General features: G+C 52.9%; 7 protein-coding genes across 7 annotated transcripts; 4 read left to right on the top strand and 3 right to left on the bottom strand.

Annotated features, from left to right (window-relative positions):
- Positions 1–102: 102 nt before the first annotated feature.
- MAA_04257 (mRNA splicing factor RNA helicase) lies at positions 103–1,263 on the top strand (the record flags this gene model as incomplete). The annotated part of the gene is made up of 3 exons (XM_007822255.2): positions 103–467; positions 548–864; positions 962–1,263. 3 exons carry the CDS (start codon positions 103–105, stop codon positions 1,261–1,263), a joined length of 984 nt encoding a protein of 327 aa, XP_007820446.2.
- A 748-nt stretch (positions 1,264–2,011) lies between these two features.
- MAA_04258 (RfeD) lies at positions 2,012–3,745 on the bottom strand (the record flags this gene model as incomplete). The annotated part of the gene is made up of 5 exons (XM_007822256.2): positions 2,012–2,437; positions 2,497–2,946; positions 3,028–3,232; positions 3,286–3,428; positions 3,632–3,745. The coding sequence occupies 5 exons, from the start codon at positions 3,743–3,745 to the stop codon at positions 2,012–2,014; spliced, it is 1,338 nt and encodes a 445-aa protein (XP_007820447.2).
- A 1,069-nt stretch (positions 3,746–4,814) lies between these two features.
- On the top strand, positions 4,815–5,342 carry MAA_11217 (uncharacterized protein; the record flags this gene model as incomplete). Its single annotated transcript, XM_011413197.1, has 1 exon — positions 4,815–5,342. One exon carries the CDS (start codon positions 4,815–4,817, stop codon positions 5,340–5,342), a length of 528 nt encoding a protein of 175 aa, XP_011411499.1.
- Positions 5,343–9,328: 3,986 nt separating this feature from the next.
- MAA_04259 (uncharacterized protein) lies at positions 9,329–10,720 on the top strand (the record flags this gene model as incomplete). The annotated part of the gene is made up of 1 exon (XM_007822257.2): positions 9,329–10,720. One exon carries the CDS (start codon positions 9,329–9,331, stop codon positions 10,718–10,720), a length of 1,392 nt encoding a protein of 463 aa, XP_007820448.2.
- Positions 10,721–11,258: 538 nt separating this feature from the next.
- MAA_04260 (EF-hand protein) lies at positions 11,259–12,459 on the bottom strand (the record flags this gene model as incomplete). Its single annotated transcript, XM_007822258.2, has 4 exons — positions 11,259–11,722; positions 11,853–12,144; positions 12,295–12,313; positions 12,419–12,459. The coding sequence occupies 4 exons, from the start codon at positions 12,457–12,459 to the stop codon at positions 11,259–11,261; spliced, it is 816 nt and encodes a 271-aa protein (XP_007820449.2).
- Positions 12,460–13,629: 1,170 nt separating this feature from the next.
- MAA_04261 (ChaC-like protein) lies at positions 13,630–14,301 on the top strand (the record flags this gene model as incomplete). The annotated part of the gene is made up of 2 exons (XM_007822259.2): positions 13,630–13,655; positions 13,824–14,301. 2 exons carry the CDS (start codon positions 13,630–13,632, stop codon positions 14,299–14,301), a joined length of 504 nt encoding a protein of 167 aa, XP_007820450.2.
- A 747-nt stretch (positions 14,302–15,048) lies between these two features.
- Positions 15,049–16,006, bottom strand: MAA_11216 (O-methyltransferase, family 3; the record flags this gene model as incomplete). Its single annotated transcript, XM_011413196.1, has 5 exons — positions 15,049–15,161; positions 15,231–15,469; positions 15,556–15,662; positions 15,813–15,885; positions 15,987–16,006. The coding sequence occupies 5 exons, from the start codon at positions 16,004–16,006 to the stop codon at positions 15,049–15,051; spliced, it is 552 nt and encodes a 183-aa protein (XP_011411498.1).
- Positions 16,007–17,976: the final 1,970 nt, after the last annotated feature.

Genomic DNA, 17,976 nt, shown 5'->3' with positions numbered 1-17,976 from the left:
CCGCCGACCGATCAACCTCAACCAACCCATCCTCCAACCACCCACCCGCGACGACCTCACCATCCTCACCCTGCGCCCATCCCCGACGACAGCTTCCTCACCATGGAGCCGTCCCAAGAGCCTGCCACAGCCATAGTATTCCGGCCCTCCAAGAAGCGCAAAGCCTACCGCCAGCGCGCCGGCGACTCCCCGCCACCAACAACAACCCCCAAAGACACCCCAACCCGCGAACAACCAAGCAGCCAAGACGAACAGGAGAATGGCGCAGAATCCGCCGTCACAGCCGCCATGCGCGTCCGCAACGCCCGCAGAGCCCGCCTCCGCGGCGTAGGATTCAGCTCCGACGACCACGACGCGCCCGCTCCCAGCGCCCCGACAGACCATCAAGACAGGGCCCCCCCGAAAGGAATCCCAGACCGCTTCACCCACCAGACAGGTCTCGTCGCGACCCTCAACGACAGACACATGTATGTCGCGCAATCCCCAGCGCGCGCCCCAGCAGCAGCAGCAGCAGGGGGGCAGCACCCGCAGAAGCTAATCATTCAAGGAACGAATACATAGAATCCCGCCTGTCCACCCACGCCCCGGGGCCCTCGCCCGCGCCCCCGGAAGAAGCAGCACCCGCTCAACCGCCCGCCGGCCCCGGCCCCGGCCCCGGCCACCGCACGCACGACCAGCCCACCAAGCACGGTAAGCTCCTCGAGGTGGACGTGCCGGCGGACAACAACGCCGCGCGCCGCGACGCCCGCAAACGCCCGCCCGACACCACGGAGCCCGCGCGCCCCAAGCGCGGGCGCAACCGCCGCGGCAGCGACGACGTGAAGCGGGATCAGCTCGTCGACGCCTTTCTCCACGAGAATAAACGTACGTCTTGGCCCAACTTGCCTGGCCCCCTTTTTGCAAGGCGTCATCACACAGCAAGTACACGGGAGAGGAAACGATCAGTGCTGACTTTTGCTAGTGGATGTATACGACGTTCCTGTACAGAATAACCCCGTGGCCGGGGGGGATGGTCGCTCCGCCGACGACCGCATGGCGGATGAATTTCGCCAGCGGTACATAGAAGAGGTGGCCGCACGGCGGCTGAAGAGGCGCCCGGCCCCGACGGCCAAGCAGCAGCAACAGCAGCAGCAGCAGCAAGCCGACGTGCTCAGGGGTCCAAAGTTGGGGGGCAGTCGGAATGTGAGGGCGGCGGCGAGGGATGTATTGCTTAAGCAGAAGCAGGAGAAAGAGAGACAAGAGAGGACTGGGAGGCGGCCATGAACCTGTCATGGTTCACAGTCTGATGAGGTTTGGATACATATATATCCCACCCGCCCGCGGCACAAGAGTTGACACAGTTTGCCATTGGTACAGGTACAGGTGGATTTGCAATGCAAACATTGGCGACTCAATCAAAACCTACGTTGAACCATCTTCTCACATGCAAAAGTGGTTTATACCAAGGAGACGTGTATTCAAGTACGATAGAACCTAGCATAAAGGATCGGGGCATCTTCTTAGCATTAACAGTAAAATCATGCCCATGACCTTGCAATGAGCCAACAAATATCGTCAGGTATCAAACAAAGAAGCCACCCAACCGGTATCCGATATCCAACGGTCCGTTTTATCCCATAGCTTAACGCCGACATCCGTTGTAACAAAAACTTACGGGGCAAAATAAAAAAAAAAGAGGTCCTTTGAAACAAGGCACCGGCGGCTGTATCGAAAGATGCCATGAAGCATGGCCAACAACTTTGTGATAGCTGACAAGCCAAATGTGTCCAAAAGAAGCCGAGCAACCCAGGATAAACAGAAATGAATGATAGACTCCCGGGAGGAGCAATCGATGTTGAAAGGCAAAACCTGTATGGTAGTTATGATCCCCCAATTATACGCCGAGGCATCAGTGCAGACATTTGGTCCATCTTCATCTTCAATTTTAAGACGCACGTAAGATAGAGAGGACGGGTAAAACAACAACAAAATAATCAGAGTCATAAAAGGGTTTTAACCGTCACAGAGTCATTCATCTGATGTCGAGCTGGAAAGGCTTGAACCGGCCGCCGATGGTAGCACAGCGTGGGCACTTCCTCCGAGCTCCAAGTTCTGCCATGAGCACCTCAACACATGCCGAACATAGGCCGCAAATGCATTCGGTACAGGCGTAGGAGCTCTTAAGCAGCGAAGCATTTTGGCAAGCCGCACAGTAAATCTGCGTGTTCTGCGACGATGAGTAGGTGGGCGAGGAATCGTTCAGACCACGGGATCCGATGTGGAAATTCTCGCCGCTCTCGCCGCTCTCGACGGATGGAAAGGGATCAATACTGTCTTGATTGTACGAGGGTGGTGTCAAAGCTTGCTGTAACGGGGATGCTTGGTAGCTCCCAGGTTGAAATTGGTGAGAGAATGGTGGCAAGGACGCTCGATGAATTGATACTGGAGACTGCGGTACCTGCGATAGTGTAAGTGGCTTCGCCAGTCCCTGTAAGTATTTGTCATTGCGAGGCTTACCGGAGTGCGATCATCCAAGTCGCCGGCAGCAGATGCAGCTTGGTCCGCAGCGTCGATCAAATCCTCCCATCGTTTACCAAAGTCCGCCGATGGCTCTGCTGACAAGGCTTTACGGTCGTTGGCAGGTCTGAATCGATCTTCGTTTTGGAAGCGCCGAATCCAATCAGCAGCAGATCCCCGCGAGCTCTTCTTTTTGTGGTTGGATTCGCGTCCACGTTTCGTTATGGATTGCTTTCGTGGACGGTTGGGACCTAATGGCCTCTGAAGAGGAGGGAGGGTGGAAGATCGGCCTGGAGGCGAATTGGCAAGCAGTGACGGAAGGATTTCGCGCTGTCGATTTACATTTGACGAATAAGGATCGCTCGTGATGTCGTTATTGGACAAATGCAGCGGGGGCAATTCAATTGATGTCCGGGGAATGCGGCGACCATCGGAATCTGAATAGTATCCCTAGTACAGCCAGGCGATAGTGGCCAAAAATGTCAGTCACCCTTATGGAGCCAAGCAATCGTGAGCACCAGAATGACTTACATCCACATCCACATCTTTCTCCGACTTGACGCCATGGAGCTCTGCTAGAGCTGCTGCGGCATTTGCAGCCCCAAGCATAGGGCCACCGCCGCTCATGGTATATTCATCACTGTGGCGAGGGGTGCCGGGGTTGCTGGAGCCATCGCGGTAGTAATTTCGTCGGTCATGGGCACCTGTGCGGTGGTGGGGATTAGCAACCTGCGGTCTGTCGCTTGTAAAATCAGGCAAGACAGAAGAGACAAACTCTGCGGGGTTGACGTTGGAGCTTGGTCAGCTCGATGTTCCGAAGGAGGGGAGTTGATCATGAGCAGGAAGCTTTCTTCTGTGGCAGGAAGCTTAGGAATGTAATGCTCCGGGTGAGCGCGGCGAATGTGCTCCTGCATTGAGCGGTACCGTTTCTCCTAAACCAAGACAATACATGTTAGATGTGGAGAAATACGCAACCCAGAGGGGGGGCACGTTTGAAGCTGAGGACGAGACGTTGGACGGAGCGTGCCTCAAAACGATGGCTGCTTGGCGTAGGTAATGAGGTTCACGGCACCCTCGGGATAGATTGCAACGACGGATCAGGACGGGACCAAGGCAGCGGGGAGTAAGTACTTACGCCAATGCATCGCTTGCGACAGCTTGAACCATCTTGATTGCGAAGCGGGCAGACAACCTCATTATTGGCGTCAGTGATTGAAAAGGACGATGTCAACGACGTTCGAGGCGGCATCTTGATTGACCCCACCATGCGCCTGGAGCAGGTTCGCCGTGGGGGAACAAAGAGTTGGTGCGAGAGAAGCCAAATAACTAGAGCTCTAAAGTCTGTCAATTGACAAAATGGAAGCTATGCCAAGCTTTGGCATCGCAGGGTTATGAATAGATGATTCGAGTCAAAGCTACTGCAGCTACCAATATCGGCTTGCTGGGAAGAAATGCGCAGCAGACAGAGGTGGCAGTTTTTTTGAGAGAGAGTCGACGTCAATGCAGAGCCAAGCCGGCAAGTCTGATGACGATGAACTGCGTGATCGGAGCACTGCAACCGCTTGAAATGGCAGCGGAATGAAGTATAAAAGATGGAAGATGAGTAAAAAAGGTCTGAAAGGAAAAGAATCAATCCTGCAAAGGTTCAAGGGTCTCGCAGTAAGCTTTTGGTCGGCCAAAGCTGACCCTTCAGCAGGATGCAGCTTGTAAGAGTGGGCGTGAAAGCTGGAACGTGGATCGGATGTCTCAAGATAAGGCGAATATCGAAAGCAAGTAAATTGAACGTATGTCGGTGGCAAAAGCCAAAGAATAGATGAATTGGCGGACCAAGTAGTATTTCCTTGGACGGTTGAGCGGTGTTGACAATGAGGTTGAGCTTGAGCCCACGGAGGCTCTGACCAGACAGATGCAGCTTCGGAATGCCGAAAAGCAGTTGTGTAAAGTGACAATATCTGTGAAAGGAATCTTGGCGACTGGACTTTTGAATGTTGAAAAGCAGCCAGGCCCCGGATGAGTGTCAGGTAGTGGTAATGGTAAACACACTCCCGAGGTTCGGTAGGTATGATGGTAGGAAATCAGCAGTTACCAGGTAGAAGAAGGTGAAGATGGCAGGTCGCAGGTCACAGGTCCGTAATAAGTTGCAGGTTGCAGGTTGTGGCTGTGGCTGCCAGGAAGGTTTGAGGAAGCTCCTGCCGGAGCAAGCAAGTATATGAGCTGCAACAACACTAGGCTGGGCTGGGAGGGCACCGGGGTCTGGCGAGAAGGGCGAGTAAGGAACTTTTAGAATATAATGAAGGGCAATTTGAGAGCAAGACGACATGGAGCTTGTGAGGGGAGGGGAGGAGAGCAACAAGCTGGGAGTAGCAGCTGAGAGCAAGCAGGTGGGGACGCCGATGAAGTCGACGTGCGATAGGCAATGGGCGATGGGCGATGAAGGAACTGCCCTGGCCCTCGGTCCCTGCCTGGAGGGGTGGTGGGCGATCTACTTCAGATGTGTCAATGGCAAATGCGATGGCTCCGCGCGCAGGCGAACTTTAGAAGATGGAGGTCGAAGCAGTGAGGGCCGGTCGGGGTGCCAAGTGGGAGCATTCAACATGGATCGAGGTGGGCAGGCTAGTCGTAGTGGCCGAGCTGCGAATGTCGACTGTCGTCCGCCGTCCGTCGACCTTCAAATGTCAACTTATACTCCGTCAATAGCTTGGCCTGCTTGCACAGCTGCGGCCAGCCCGGCCCTGCGCTCTCGTCTCAGCGCCCCAGTGGCCAGCGTCCCGGCGTCTCAGCGTGAAGCTTGGGCCCGTCGCCAAAGACCAGCGTCAGAGACCAGCCGGCGCCGACTGACCTTCTGACAAGTAGCGCCCCAATTAACGCGTGTAGTTCCGAGTTAGTGGGCAAAGCGCTGGAGGCTCGAGGTTTTCTCTCACCAGACCGACTCCTTCGTTTGGCCCTCACCCCCCCCCGTTATGCTCGAGTAATGAAGGGGAGCTCCCGACGGCCAGCTGCGTCCATGTCTTCGATGCAGCCAGCTGCCCTCTTCAGGGTCAAGGAGGGAGACGGAGGGTCCAGATCCAAGCTGGGGACAGGAGGGTAGGTGTTGGGCTCATGTGGCCAATAGGAAGCTCCTTGATACCAAAGACCAGTAAAATGTCCTCCGAACCAGAGCCAAGCGATGCTTGAATGGCGAATGGACTGGTGCGTGGGCAGCAGGATGGGGTTGCGTGAGCTTTGCGAGCTTCACCCGGCCCGTCAGCCCAGAATCCGCCACAAGCTCATCTTCTCGCTGCCTTTGCCCTTGCCCGGAGCCCGCTGGTGCAATCAATTCAAGACAAGACGGACAGGACGCTCTGATGAACCTTGTGGACGGTCAAGGCGTCCAGGAGGCGTCTGGCGCAAACACTTGAAGCGCCCTGAACACCAATGCTGGCAAATCGCAAACGTCTGCTCCGAGTGTACGTACAAATGGTGCAGCCCTCCTCCGTTCTGCTATTCATCAGCGCTGCAATACGTATGTACGTCCAGAATTCCATCTAGTATTCCGTGCTCCGTACACTCGGACTGACTCGGACATGCTGATGGTGGCGGGTCCTGACGTCGAATTCCACGCCTAGTCCATTTGGAGCCGCCGAAAGCCATCAAAAGAATAAGTTTTGGTCCCTACCCATTATTCTCGAGTCCATGTTAGCCTCCTAGGCCGTTGGCCGCGCTGTCTTCCGCCTTCAACATTCTCGGCCACAAGTGGCTGCTGAGCGCATGGGTGAAGAAAATGGAGTGTTAGCAAGCATGAATAAATACCCCAGTTTGCCGAGCTCTTGATGGAGCTTGCCCTAGCTTCCTCTTCAAGAGCTGACGGCCAGCTCCCCCAAGCTCCTTACCAGCTTCAGCGTCTACGGGTCCGTCGCACTGCTCCATCCCCAAGATGCATGTGGGCGGCAAATGACGGGCAGCAGTACATCATGTACCCTGTCAGTTCAGATTCTACGTCACAGGACGTTTAGACAAGCAGTACTAGTACTCCGAACTAATGCTGGAGCTGCGACTTTGTGGTGGCGACAATTGGTGGACCTGCGTGGGGCGAGGGCAGTTGAGAAAATATTGCATGTACTCCGTACGGAGCACGTAAAGCTCGGAGTCGTCCTGTGATGTGATGTATATGTACTGTACATACATCTGGCAGCGTAAAGCATCTCGAGATTCAGCAACGGGGTGAGAGACTCCGAGGGCGGCAAAGAAGCCAACAGTTCAAGAGAATCGGCCAGCACGCGGTCAGACTTGTCGGGCCATGTTCCGTATCGTACTCGCGCACGCTGCGCATGGGCTCTGCACTGGCGGCTTTCATTGGGACCGCCATCTGAAGCGCGACGGCGCAGTTGATGCCAGCATTGACAACCTTTGTCAAAGGAACCCGCAGTAGAGCGAATCCTCTGGTTCTCCAGTTGCTCCCAACCGCCCCTGCCAACCTTCACCATAGAAGTGTTCATGTGGACAAAGTCGACCCTGGTCATCTTCGAGAGGACCCTTTGCTGTCATGCAGAGACCGGAGACTTAGATGTGGTCCCAACGAATGATGGGCGAGCAGAGCCAACGGAACAGCTCTACTTCTCGTCTCTGGTGCCATGGTAAGCGGATACGGAGCCAAGCAGCTTCCGGCAATCGAAGACCACCATGGCATGGCATGCCTTTTTAGGCTTAAAGCAGGTCATCAACCGGCGGGTCCGACCAGACAGAATCGACAGCCAAAGGTCATGGAGACCAACTTTCAACGGCTAGAGTACTTCCGGCTGGCTGGCTGTTGGTGCACAAGGGCAAGTCGATAACCATCGGTTCCCTGGCTCGTCAGGCGTCGGTTTGGGCAGGTTTCTCGAGTATTAAAGCTTCGCAGGCTAATGTATTTACGGTGGCTGTTATCGGTGCTGACATCGCGTCGTGCTTCTTGCCTGTTCTTCTCAATCAGTGTTTCACCGCGACACAATGGCAATTACCCTCTACTTCTACCCCTGGATCATTATAAAGGAGGGATGGCTTGTCTCGAGTTCAACCCAATCGCTGCGGCGTTCCAGGGCGTCGGGATGAATGATGGATGGATGGGGTGGTGCAAGGGGCTGGGCTGGATGGATTGGGTCGAAGCTGCCAAGTTCAACTCGAGAGCTCAACGTTGCCAGTCACACTATCCTACAGTTGACCGCTGACATCACTTCTTCAGGTGCCGCCAGGCCTATGAGGCTATAGTTACTTAATGCGGCTTGAGGCACCCAGTGGACCTCCCATGGCCTTCAGTGCCGGCCAACATTGAACCTTTCATGTTTTCTAAGTAGGCATGCTATCATTGATGTCTCCAGACGCCCATCGCTATTCTCACCGTGCTGTCGCATTCAATAACATTGTATTCAGAGGCATAGACACAAGCTGCTGCCCTTTACGACCTCTGGAGGAGACCTGGGTCCAGTATAAAGTTGTTCCCTAAACTCAAAATGCTATGGGTATGTTTCGGTGCTTGTCACCGCCGCCATTAATGATTTGTCCTCGTCAGCCAGAGGCAGTAAGTTACTTGGTATTGTGAACAAAGCACCCTCGGTTGGTCTCTCTGCCAAGTACGGAGTACCCAGGCCAGGATAGATAAGCCCAGCTGACAGCTTTATCGCAAGTTGAACTGCCAGGCGGTGACCCCGCGCGTGCGACTTGTGGAGGGGGGGAGGATGCATGGGCCAGGGGGCCGAGGAGGGTCCTTGGTCGGAGCATTGAGACTGATGACACCAATCCAGCCCCTCCAGACCAGGCGTGCAGGTGGGGCATCTATCGGGAACTCAAGTGGTGTGCGACGTTCCTAAACTTGATCATTCCTTCCTAATCGCCGGCCTGGGATACGGCAATGAAGCCCAGGCGGTCAACTAGCGCAATTAATTGCACACATGCATACGGGACGCCAGAGTTTGAGTCTGAATCCCTACATATTTTTGCTGTCAAATACATTTTCGTTGAGCAGATGCCAGTGCTGCAAATGTTGGTGCTGCGTCAAACAGCTGGAAGCGTTCTCGTAAGCCATCGCAACAACCAGCTTACACAACCTAATTTGCACTCACCAGACTATACATACATTCAGGCCTAACGGTACTGCACAATTATATCATTGTATATACTTTTTCATCTCCCCTGCTTGTTGACATTAACTCAACTTTGGGGGGGCAATGGAGTTCCTAGGACCAAGTCGGCCTGGGGGGGCGACTGGCATGTAGCTGACCAAAATGCAACTACTTACACTGGTATGTAAATTTGTTGCCGTGACATTTGAAGTTACTTTCTCGTCATCAGAGCCTCTTGTTGCAGCTCCCACGTTGAATTCCTTGGCTGTCGAGACGAGCGTGTTGCGCCTGTCTTTGATCGGATCATCAACATGAGGGCCGATTTGGGAAACACTTCAGGTGGCGCATCTCACGGCTGGCTCGAAATAGGACTCAAACGACCATTTGCAACAATTTCAGGTGTTTGGTTGGTGGGCGAGTCTGATGAACGTTCTGAAGAGTGTTGACCATGGTTATCCAGCGGTTCCAAACGCTATCTGTCTGTTCGGTGGCCGGATCGACCCTCTCATACCAATATACTGACAGAACTTGCTTCGAAGCACAGGATCTTGGCTGTACATAATACCAATTGTGAAACATTCTGCAATACCTTTATCAATGTTTCAGAGAAGTACGTTTTTGTTGACAGCCCAGGCAGTATGGACCAAATCTCGGACTCATAAGATCTGCCTGCCTACACGCAACTGTTATTCTCGGGCACTTTCTCAGCCCTGACAAGAGGCTCCTTGGGCATCGAATCACGCCTACAAACCCCGAACATGGCGCTTAGCATTAGACAGCTCAATGGAGATGCATCGTTTTTGCTTACGTTTGAACCGGTTGAGTCTGGTCCCCCCGACGGTGCAAGTATGCCCGAACTGTTCCGAATTCTCCTCGATCCGTGGCTTGTAGGACCGTCAAATATCTTCCACTCCAAATTTTCTTCGACGACGCACGTTCAGGGAGCATGTGTCTCAACGTTGCGAGACCTACCTGAGCCTGATTTAGTTATTGTCAGTAACGGTCGCAGCGACCATTGCAATGAGGCTACTCTTCGGCAACTGGCTCCTCGCGGTACGAAGACGATTATATTAGCGGAGCCTACGGCTGCGAAACAGATCCGAAGCTGGAAGTATTTCGATGACAGGAAAATTCTGACCCTTCAGCGATGGCAGGACCCTCGACAAACCGGTCGAGACACCGTCATCCGAATACCAATACGCTCTGGTACCGCTGGAGGAGACAGAGGGCTTGTGACTGTTTCCTTCATCTCCCGAGGGAGAAGTACGAAAGGGATTGATTCGGCAATAGGAATAACGTACAGGCCAGCGCCTTTAGGGTTATCAATCTCTCAACCGCCGGTGACCACAGCTTCCACTCCTCTCTCAACTCCTTCGCTGGATTTTGCCTCACGCACAACGAGCCCAAGTGAGCTATACACTCCTGAAGCTCTCGAAACGCCTACTTTACCGCCTCTCCCAGCTTTGCCACCCCTTACACCTACCGAAAGCCCGGCTGCTCACTCGTCGAAGGCAGGTCGATCTCTGACCACTCTTTCCCACCCCCAGAACAGGAGGGTGTCTGGGGTATCCGTGATATTTTCCCCCCACGGCATTTCCTACAGCGCCATCGAGGGATACGCAACGTCACACCTTGTCTCTGAAGCTGCGCTGCCGCTCACAGCTCTTCTACACTGCTTCGATGCCGTCTCTCAACCCTGGTGGCTCGGCGGCAACGTCACGAGTGGCTTTCATCACGGCCAGGAGATCATCGCTAAGCTTGGTGCAAGAGCCTGGATCAGCACATATGACGGAGACAAATTCCTTAGAGGCCTAGCTAGGCGATTGACTCGGAGGAAGAAGTACAAGACCCATGAGGTGCGCAACTCTGTCCACGGTGCGACGGTTGGCCTCCACAACACCCGCAAACCGAGTTCCAGACGCTGCGGAAAGATGGACAGGCCCACGGAAATAATGGCCTTGAATATTGGCGAGGAAATCGCTCTGACAAGCGACGGGGTGTGGGCCACTGAAGCAGCGTCTCCCATGGGATCAGGCTACCTGAATCGTCGTCTGAGTATTCCCCATTTGCTTTATGCGAATGCCTCAGGGGAAAGTATAAGCTCGCCGTTTAGGGTGAGTAAACTCTGGCCGAGTATGTTTCTGGCTTGAAAGGTTCAAGGCTTCCCTACTATTATTCAGCCTATGCTGCCGTGATATGCCTCCGTGGAGGGCGTTTCGTTGGCGTTGCATCGCCAGCGGAATTCATGGAGCGATACTCCTTTATACCTTGCGTCTTCACGCCGCACATACCTAGCTGTACTCTATATTTTGTGGCCCCAAGCTTGAATTCATTCATAGTATTTAGTATCCAATACTGTCAGTATGAAATTGTGGCTTTCAGCTCCTCTAGATCCATACAGGTATTGGAAATATTCTCCTCCCGTAAGATAAGAAAATAAAACAAAATCGAGAGCGATATTGTCTCACTACGCCACATAACCACTCAGCTACCTCCTTCTTTTAGTTTTCAGAACGGTTCATCTCTCGGTTCGTGAGGGTATCATCCAACCCAAAAGCTTGATCATTAACCAACCACGCACCCAATCCCAACCATCTACATGCGTGTATATCCTAATCCCAACCACTGCGTTTCATGGTATACTCCCACTCAACAAGCTCAATATCATTGCTCTTCTTGGGTATCCCTCTACCTCAGCTGCCTCAAGATTTCGCTCAGAAAGTCTTCAAAGCTCAATGTGATGAACCCATCTCGATCGTCATCGTACTTTTTGAAAACGTCCGTCATGCGCTTTAGCGAGATGCAGCTCTGCACAAATAGATCGAAACTCATGACACCCTCGTTGCGCTTATCATAGGTGCGGAAGAGTAATTCGACAAACTGGGGGCTGAGGCGGTAGCGGAATGCGATGAGAGCATCGGTGAACTCCTGGAGAGATATGTTTCCGCTGCGGTCGACATCGAAGCGGTCAAACAGAGTACGCCAGGAGGCAAGGAAGGACCATAGTCCACAGAACTCTTCGAAGTTGATGGTGCCACTGCGATCAGAGTCAAACATGCGGATCATCATTCGGACAGTTTGTATGTCGAATGCTGTCCAGTCACCGTTCACGAGAGCTGCCGAGAGCTCCTTTTCAGAGAGCTGGCCGGTCCCTAGTTACATGTCAGCCGAATAATGTCATGAGAAGAAGCTTTTTTGTCTCCTTTGCCGAATGGTCCTTCAGGGAAATGGCAAGAGGGGTTATGTGTCGGCATGTCTGTTCTTCCCGTAAAGAAAACTCACCGTCTTTGTCTACAGCTCGGAAGAGCGGAAGCAGTGTTGAGTCAGAGCCTGATGCAGGATCTGGAGTCGGCGGGGCCGCTGAGTAACTCTGTTGATGTGGTGGGCGACTTTGAGGCTGGGAGGCAGGTCGAGGTGCGGCCGGCCCAGGTCCATGGCTACTACTGCTGTGAAAGGTTTGACCATGAGTTGGCTGGGGATGTGGTGGAGGGTAATTGTCTCTCGGGGTTGCGGGAGGAGGTTTCTTTTCGTAGCGGTTTTGCTGATATGTCTGCGGCGGCGTGGATCCAGACTTCTAGAGATGTTGTGAAGAGGGATTGTGTCAACATGGGAGTTTCGAACGCGTAGAGCACGATTTAGAGAGCTTCTTCTCTCGGCGTGCATAGTCAGACTGTTTAAGGAAAAATTTGAATGAAAAGAAGATCGAATAGAATGAATGACTTACTCGTTCGGGCTCGGCAAACCTTACGCAAAGGAGAAAGAGAGCGTCAACAAACTATCCTAAACTTCGATGTCTGGTTCGTTGTGGTGCGGCATCGCGAAGTGGCGATGAGGGGTCGAATGCGTACCTGGGCAAGGCATCAGGGTCGAAGGGTCTGTTGTATGCCATGATGCAGTCCACTGGTTGGTGCAATACGAAGATGGCCAACGCCGGGGTAGAAATGAGGGAGATGGCGAGGTGCCAAATGGGTTTATACAAATGGACAAGCGGCAGGGCTGATTCAGGCTGTAGGTTTGAGGCTGACATGTCAACTGTCTGGATCGAAATGTCATTGTCAGCCCCAGCTCCCAACTTACTATTGCTCCGAACAGTACGGAGTACGGAGCACCTGTGTCACCCAAAGTACCGCGTGTAGGTACCTTAGTACCATAAGTACTAGTACCTACAGTAGGACCTAGTACTCTTGGACCAGACGGGAATACGGCATTGGGATACCTTGCCAGCTGCCAGGACACCATGTCGAGGTCTCACACAGCACCACCACGGTACATGTGGCCCCAGAATGCCCAGCACGTGTCGACGGGTCGGTTCACCAATTGAGTTGAATCAATAAACGGTTTTGTGTTTGCCCAGCTTCTAGGTAATCAAGGCATCAGTTGAGCGCGGCAGACAGCAGACAACAATGCCGCTTCCTCCCTTTTCTCATGCTGCCCTACCAGTTTGCGCGCAGGACCGTCGATGTATGGATCAATCATCATAATTCCACCATCTAGATCATGACTGTTGTGGTGGTGCTGATATTGGCGACGTGGACGATGTTGGTCGTGCCTTCCCCTTCCTACCGAGTATCGAAGTGCTGCCCCACTCGACATCGTGTTTGGTGGTGCCGAAACGCCCTAACTAACAGATCTGCCACGGCCCACGCGGTCGGCTTTGTACTGCAAGCTGGCCTGGTCCCCTGCAAAGACAACCAACCACCAGCGCTTCATCAACTCTCAAGTGCTGTAGTACTTTGACATCTAGTTTATCCAATCTTCTCTGGCTGTAGCAAAGGCACCATGCCAGCCACGGCCAACACGACAAATGACGACGCTGCATCCGAGTTTTGGCTCTACGGCTACGGGTAAAGCCCCTTCAGTCCTATCTGCTTCGTCTGCTCCCTGCAGCTAATTGCGCCGGCTATCAATTGATTGCAGGAGTCTCATATGGAAACCACCGCCACATTTTGGTATGTACATGCCGTGCCCCCCCCCATAACAACCCCGTGCATCTGCACCAATGTCGACTAACCGTATCTTCTTTGTGTGACATTAGATAGAAAGGTTCCGGGCTGGGTCAATGGTTATGTCAGGAGATTCTGGCAGGTATGTTCGAAGAAACACTCTCTCTCGCTATCCAAGTCACCCCCGCCTTTGAGTCTCTGCTTACATATACATATATCCTCCTCCACCAGGCAAGGTTGGTTTCACACTTTGCCTTGTCCTACATCATGGCGACGACTGTTTGATTTTAACCTTTTGGCTTGTTCTTAGCGAGGACCACCGTGGTACGCCAGAGGCACCCGGTCGAGTTGTCACTCTAATCGAGCGCTCCTACTGGGAGAAGTTGACGGACCACCATGATTCTGCGCCAGAAAAAGTCTGGGGCGTCGCATATCGTATCGTGCCGGAAAAGGTGTCTGAAGTCAAGGAATACCTGGATATTAGAGAGATCAACGGCTACTCCATCCACTATACACCTTTTTATCCCGCCGACGGGTCCACGCCCATGGAGACTCTGGTGTACATTGGCACTCCCGATAATGAGCAATTTGTCGGCCCCCAAGATCCCCAGAAGCTGGCACAGCATATTCTCAACAGCAAAGGACCAAGCGGTCTGAACAGAGACTACCTTTACGGACTCGACACTGCCCTCAATGAATTGTCCCCGGATAGCGAAGATTATCATGTCAGCGACTTGGCACAACGCGTTCGAGCACTCGAGCACTCAGTCAATGGGACTTCATCCTAGACCCGAACGAATCGGAACTTACCTCAGGACCTTTTTTTCTTTTCTCTCGGCAATAAGGGTACAAGGGGCCTGCTGACTTGGGATAGACGCATACATTTAGACATGGCATGATTTTTACAAACAACCCCACGGAGCGAGGAACACCTCTTTTAACCCTAGCCTTTCAATTTCTTCGACCAGGTACTGAAGACTAGCCCTTCCCGCTCAAATGTTCTTCCTTCCCCTCAGCCCAATAGATGCAACCTGTACCTCAGCATCGTTTGTTTATCATCGTCGCTATCGAATTTGTTGGCCGTCACTTCTGTTTATGTCGCATTTGGCAGGTAGTTATAGACCATTATCGCAGTGCCGTCGTTTCTTTCTCAGTGCACATATTCAACCCCCTTCGGATGCGCAAAGTATAAGCAGGAGAGGGACACTGTCCCTACGCAAATAAGACGAAGAGATGCACTAAACGGTAACGAAGTGAACTTGCAGCTCTAATTGAGCTGGCGCCAATGTACAGAAAGCTAACCAAAATAATGTCTGGATGGCCGGCCAGTCCAGATATCGGGACATTTGAGGGGGGGTTTGCCGGGTTTCTCCAAGCCCTCGTCCTTTACCCTTGCCGTTACACCACACCCAAAACTCCTCGTGAAGATCGCATGTTGAGAGAAAGTCGAAGGTACGAAACACTATTTAGCCCTTCCTAGGCGAACTCTTATGCCAGCAACATGGGATCATACGCGCTTTGTCCAGACACCAACATTAGTATCCTCTTCCACCTTGAGGGGGTGGTTGAGGAGGAGGCTGGTGTTGAGGCATGGGAGCCTGTTGCTGCTGAGAAAGGTCTGCATATCCATATTGCGGAACGCCGTATCCTGCACTCATCGTCAGCGTATTCGCCGCAGGAGCATGAATAATCTGGTCGGAAGATTGGGTCGACTTACCCTGGGGAGGCATGCCATATCCCGGGTGTTGAGGGTAAGGTCGGCCATATGCTACTGGCGCGTACATCTGAGGAGCGACGACTGGATAACCAGGGGACTGCTGCGGAAGACCATAAGGCATTGGCGCTGCATAACCTCCCCGTCCTCCAAATCCCGAGCCTCCTCCTCGACCACCTCCATACCCTCCGCGAGGGCTATTGTCGGATGCTTTGTCCACACGAATCGTTCGACCGTCAAATCTAAAGCAATATTAGAAACAAGCCCAATCCACGCGACCAATCAAGCACTCGGTCCGTGATATCAAAGAAGCGAAAGGGGCTCGTACTCGACGTTGTTCATTGCAGCTATAGCGTTCTGGGCATCATTCTCTTGGGTGTAGCGCACAAAGCCAAAGCCGCGGCTGCGACCAGTATCTCGATCCTTGACCACCACCTTCGCGCAGAGCAAACTCCATATTAGAAGGTCATATTCACGCACTTTGAATAAAAGGGGATGTTATTGAGCGGTGGGAACAGCGATAACGATTCACATACACACGTGTCAAAGAGTCTGAAGACAACAAAGGAAATTAACCAAACATACCGCTTCTTCAACAGCGCCAAACTCTTCGAACTTCTGACGAAGAGTGGCCTCTTCAGTATGCCATGCTAGGCCGCTTTTTACATTGTCAGTTCGTGGCTGCTTGCGCCAGCGACACGGCGCTGTGGGGACGGTTCATGACGGAGAGGGGAATTGTGATGAGTGATCAGTGCTCACCCTATGAAGAGCTTCGACATGGCTAGTATGTTGCTGCTTATTTCTCGTCTCAGTCCTATGTGACAAAGTCAGACGATGGGATCAGAGATTGCGAATGGCGGTGGTATGACTGATCCAGAAGAGACGCAAAACGCACAGCCGCAGATGTAGGGATTGATATTGGAAGAGGCTTGGGGGCGATGCGAAGCCAAAGGTAGGGGAGGAAGGGTACGTGTTTTCTCTGGGTAAGGTGCGTTGTCCGCCCGTTTGCAAGATGGAAGAACATGCGACAACTACTAGTCGGAGATATGGACCCCTACAGACCACATTCACACAATGTGCTCCGTACCAGCGCCTGAGCTATGAACCAAGTTGGCTGCCTCCCCCGCCTGCCAGCTGCCATGGCTAATAGGAGGCGTTTGCCATGGCGTGGACAGGGTCTAGCATCCGAAATACTGCGCTAGGTGTCGCGGGGAGTAACAGGGCAGTTTGAACCTACTTCAGTGTACCTCGAGCTTGAGGGCGAAATGGGGTAGATTTCGAACGGAAGATGAGTTTATGGATGTGGCAGCGAAGTTGCCTGGCCGATCCGTGTACAACAAGAAAGCCAAGCCAAGCGCCGTTCAATGTTGCTTCGCTCCTGGGACATGGAGTCTATTCTCCAGGCCACAGTTGGTGACGGTCCACTTCTTTAGTGCACAGTAAGCACAATGCCGGATTGCGATGACTTGCAGAGCAAAGGACAATGTGTTCAGAAAGTTTGATGCTGGGTTCTGCTGATCTCACCAGTCTTGGGGATCGCCGCCGAATGAAGCGGGACAATCTATTGCGCTAAGGCCAGCCTCAAGGGTTTTTGACTGGATGGAAGTTCCCACAACGGGGCGAGTTGAGAAACGAGCCTTTTTTGCAACGTCAACTTCCGCCGGCCTTTCTAGAACAAGACAGCTGGTTGCTTTCCGGGGCAGATTATGGATGCTGAAACCTCTAGGCAGTGGCCGAAGGTTAGACTTGCTAGCAGTGGAGCAATGCGCCGGCTCGACACGCTCTGTTGTCGACTGGAACTTACTACTACAGTGGTGTACTTTACTCGTTGCTGACTTGACTTGTACCGCTGGGGAGCAAGGTTCGGGCCAACGCGGGGTCCAAGGCGACTCAAGCTCTCAAGTTTGGGCTCTTCAAGTTGAGCACACACACACGTGGGCGGCGGCGGAATGGTGCGGCTTGGCCTGTTCGTGAAACAGCGGCAGCAAGGTGGGATGGCTTGTCTAATCAACGGCTGGCATTCATATGACAAGGCGAGGGCAATCAAAGCCAACCAGTTAAAGACAAAATCAGTGCCGGCCAGTGTAGACTTCGTTTGGGGACAAGACCAAAGGCTGAACGGAATTACGCGAACAACTAATATTGTTTCTCAGAAGAGATGGAGGCTTCTATATACAGTAAGCAAACAGCGAGAACAACTAGAATGAAATTTTGACACGTTAACGTGGTCGCAGCAACTGACTCTAAACAAGTGGAGGAGGCTCCCTGCTCGGGTCAGGGCAAGCAATAATAGGTGCTTCGCCCACCAAGCAGGTTGAATAATGCCATCAGCAACCAACCAGAATCAACACACCAGGGCCCCTTCTGGCCGGCAAGGGTTGGTGATACTCTTGTACAGGCAGGAGTCAGTCCACACACATCCTTTGGACAAATATAGAGTGCTGGAATGAGTGCCCGTTGCCGACCAAGATCTGGAGAGACCACCAGTATGGCTGGCATGTTTGAGCTTCCTGGCATTTGATGTCACTTTAGGAATCGCCACGATGACTCTTGCACAGGGGCACATGGTTGTGGATTTGTCAATGGATGAGAGTAGAATGATCCTTCGCCTCAAACCCCGGAGGAACCAAGATATGGAAGGCTGGACCAGACTACATACTTGCCATAATACTCGGTGCTGTTTCCTATGCCTGCTGAGGCACCAAATGCAAGGGGAGGGGATGCATCTGAGCAGTGAGCACCCTGCAGC

This window comes from Metarhizium robertsii, assembly GCF_000187425.2.
Source record: "Metarhizium robertsii ARSEF 23 chromosome Unknown MAA_Scf_5, whole genome shotgun sequence".
In the NCBI taxonomy this organism is placed as follows: domain Eukaryota; kingdom Fungi; phylum Ascomycota; class Sordariomycetes; order Hypocreales; family Clavicipitaceae; genus Metarhizium; species Metarhizium robertsii.
Note: the sequence above shows the minus strand (reverse complement) of the source record. Positions and strands in the feature narration are given on the sequence as shown.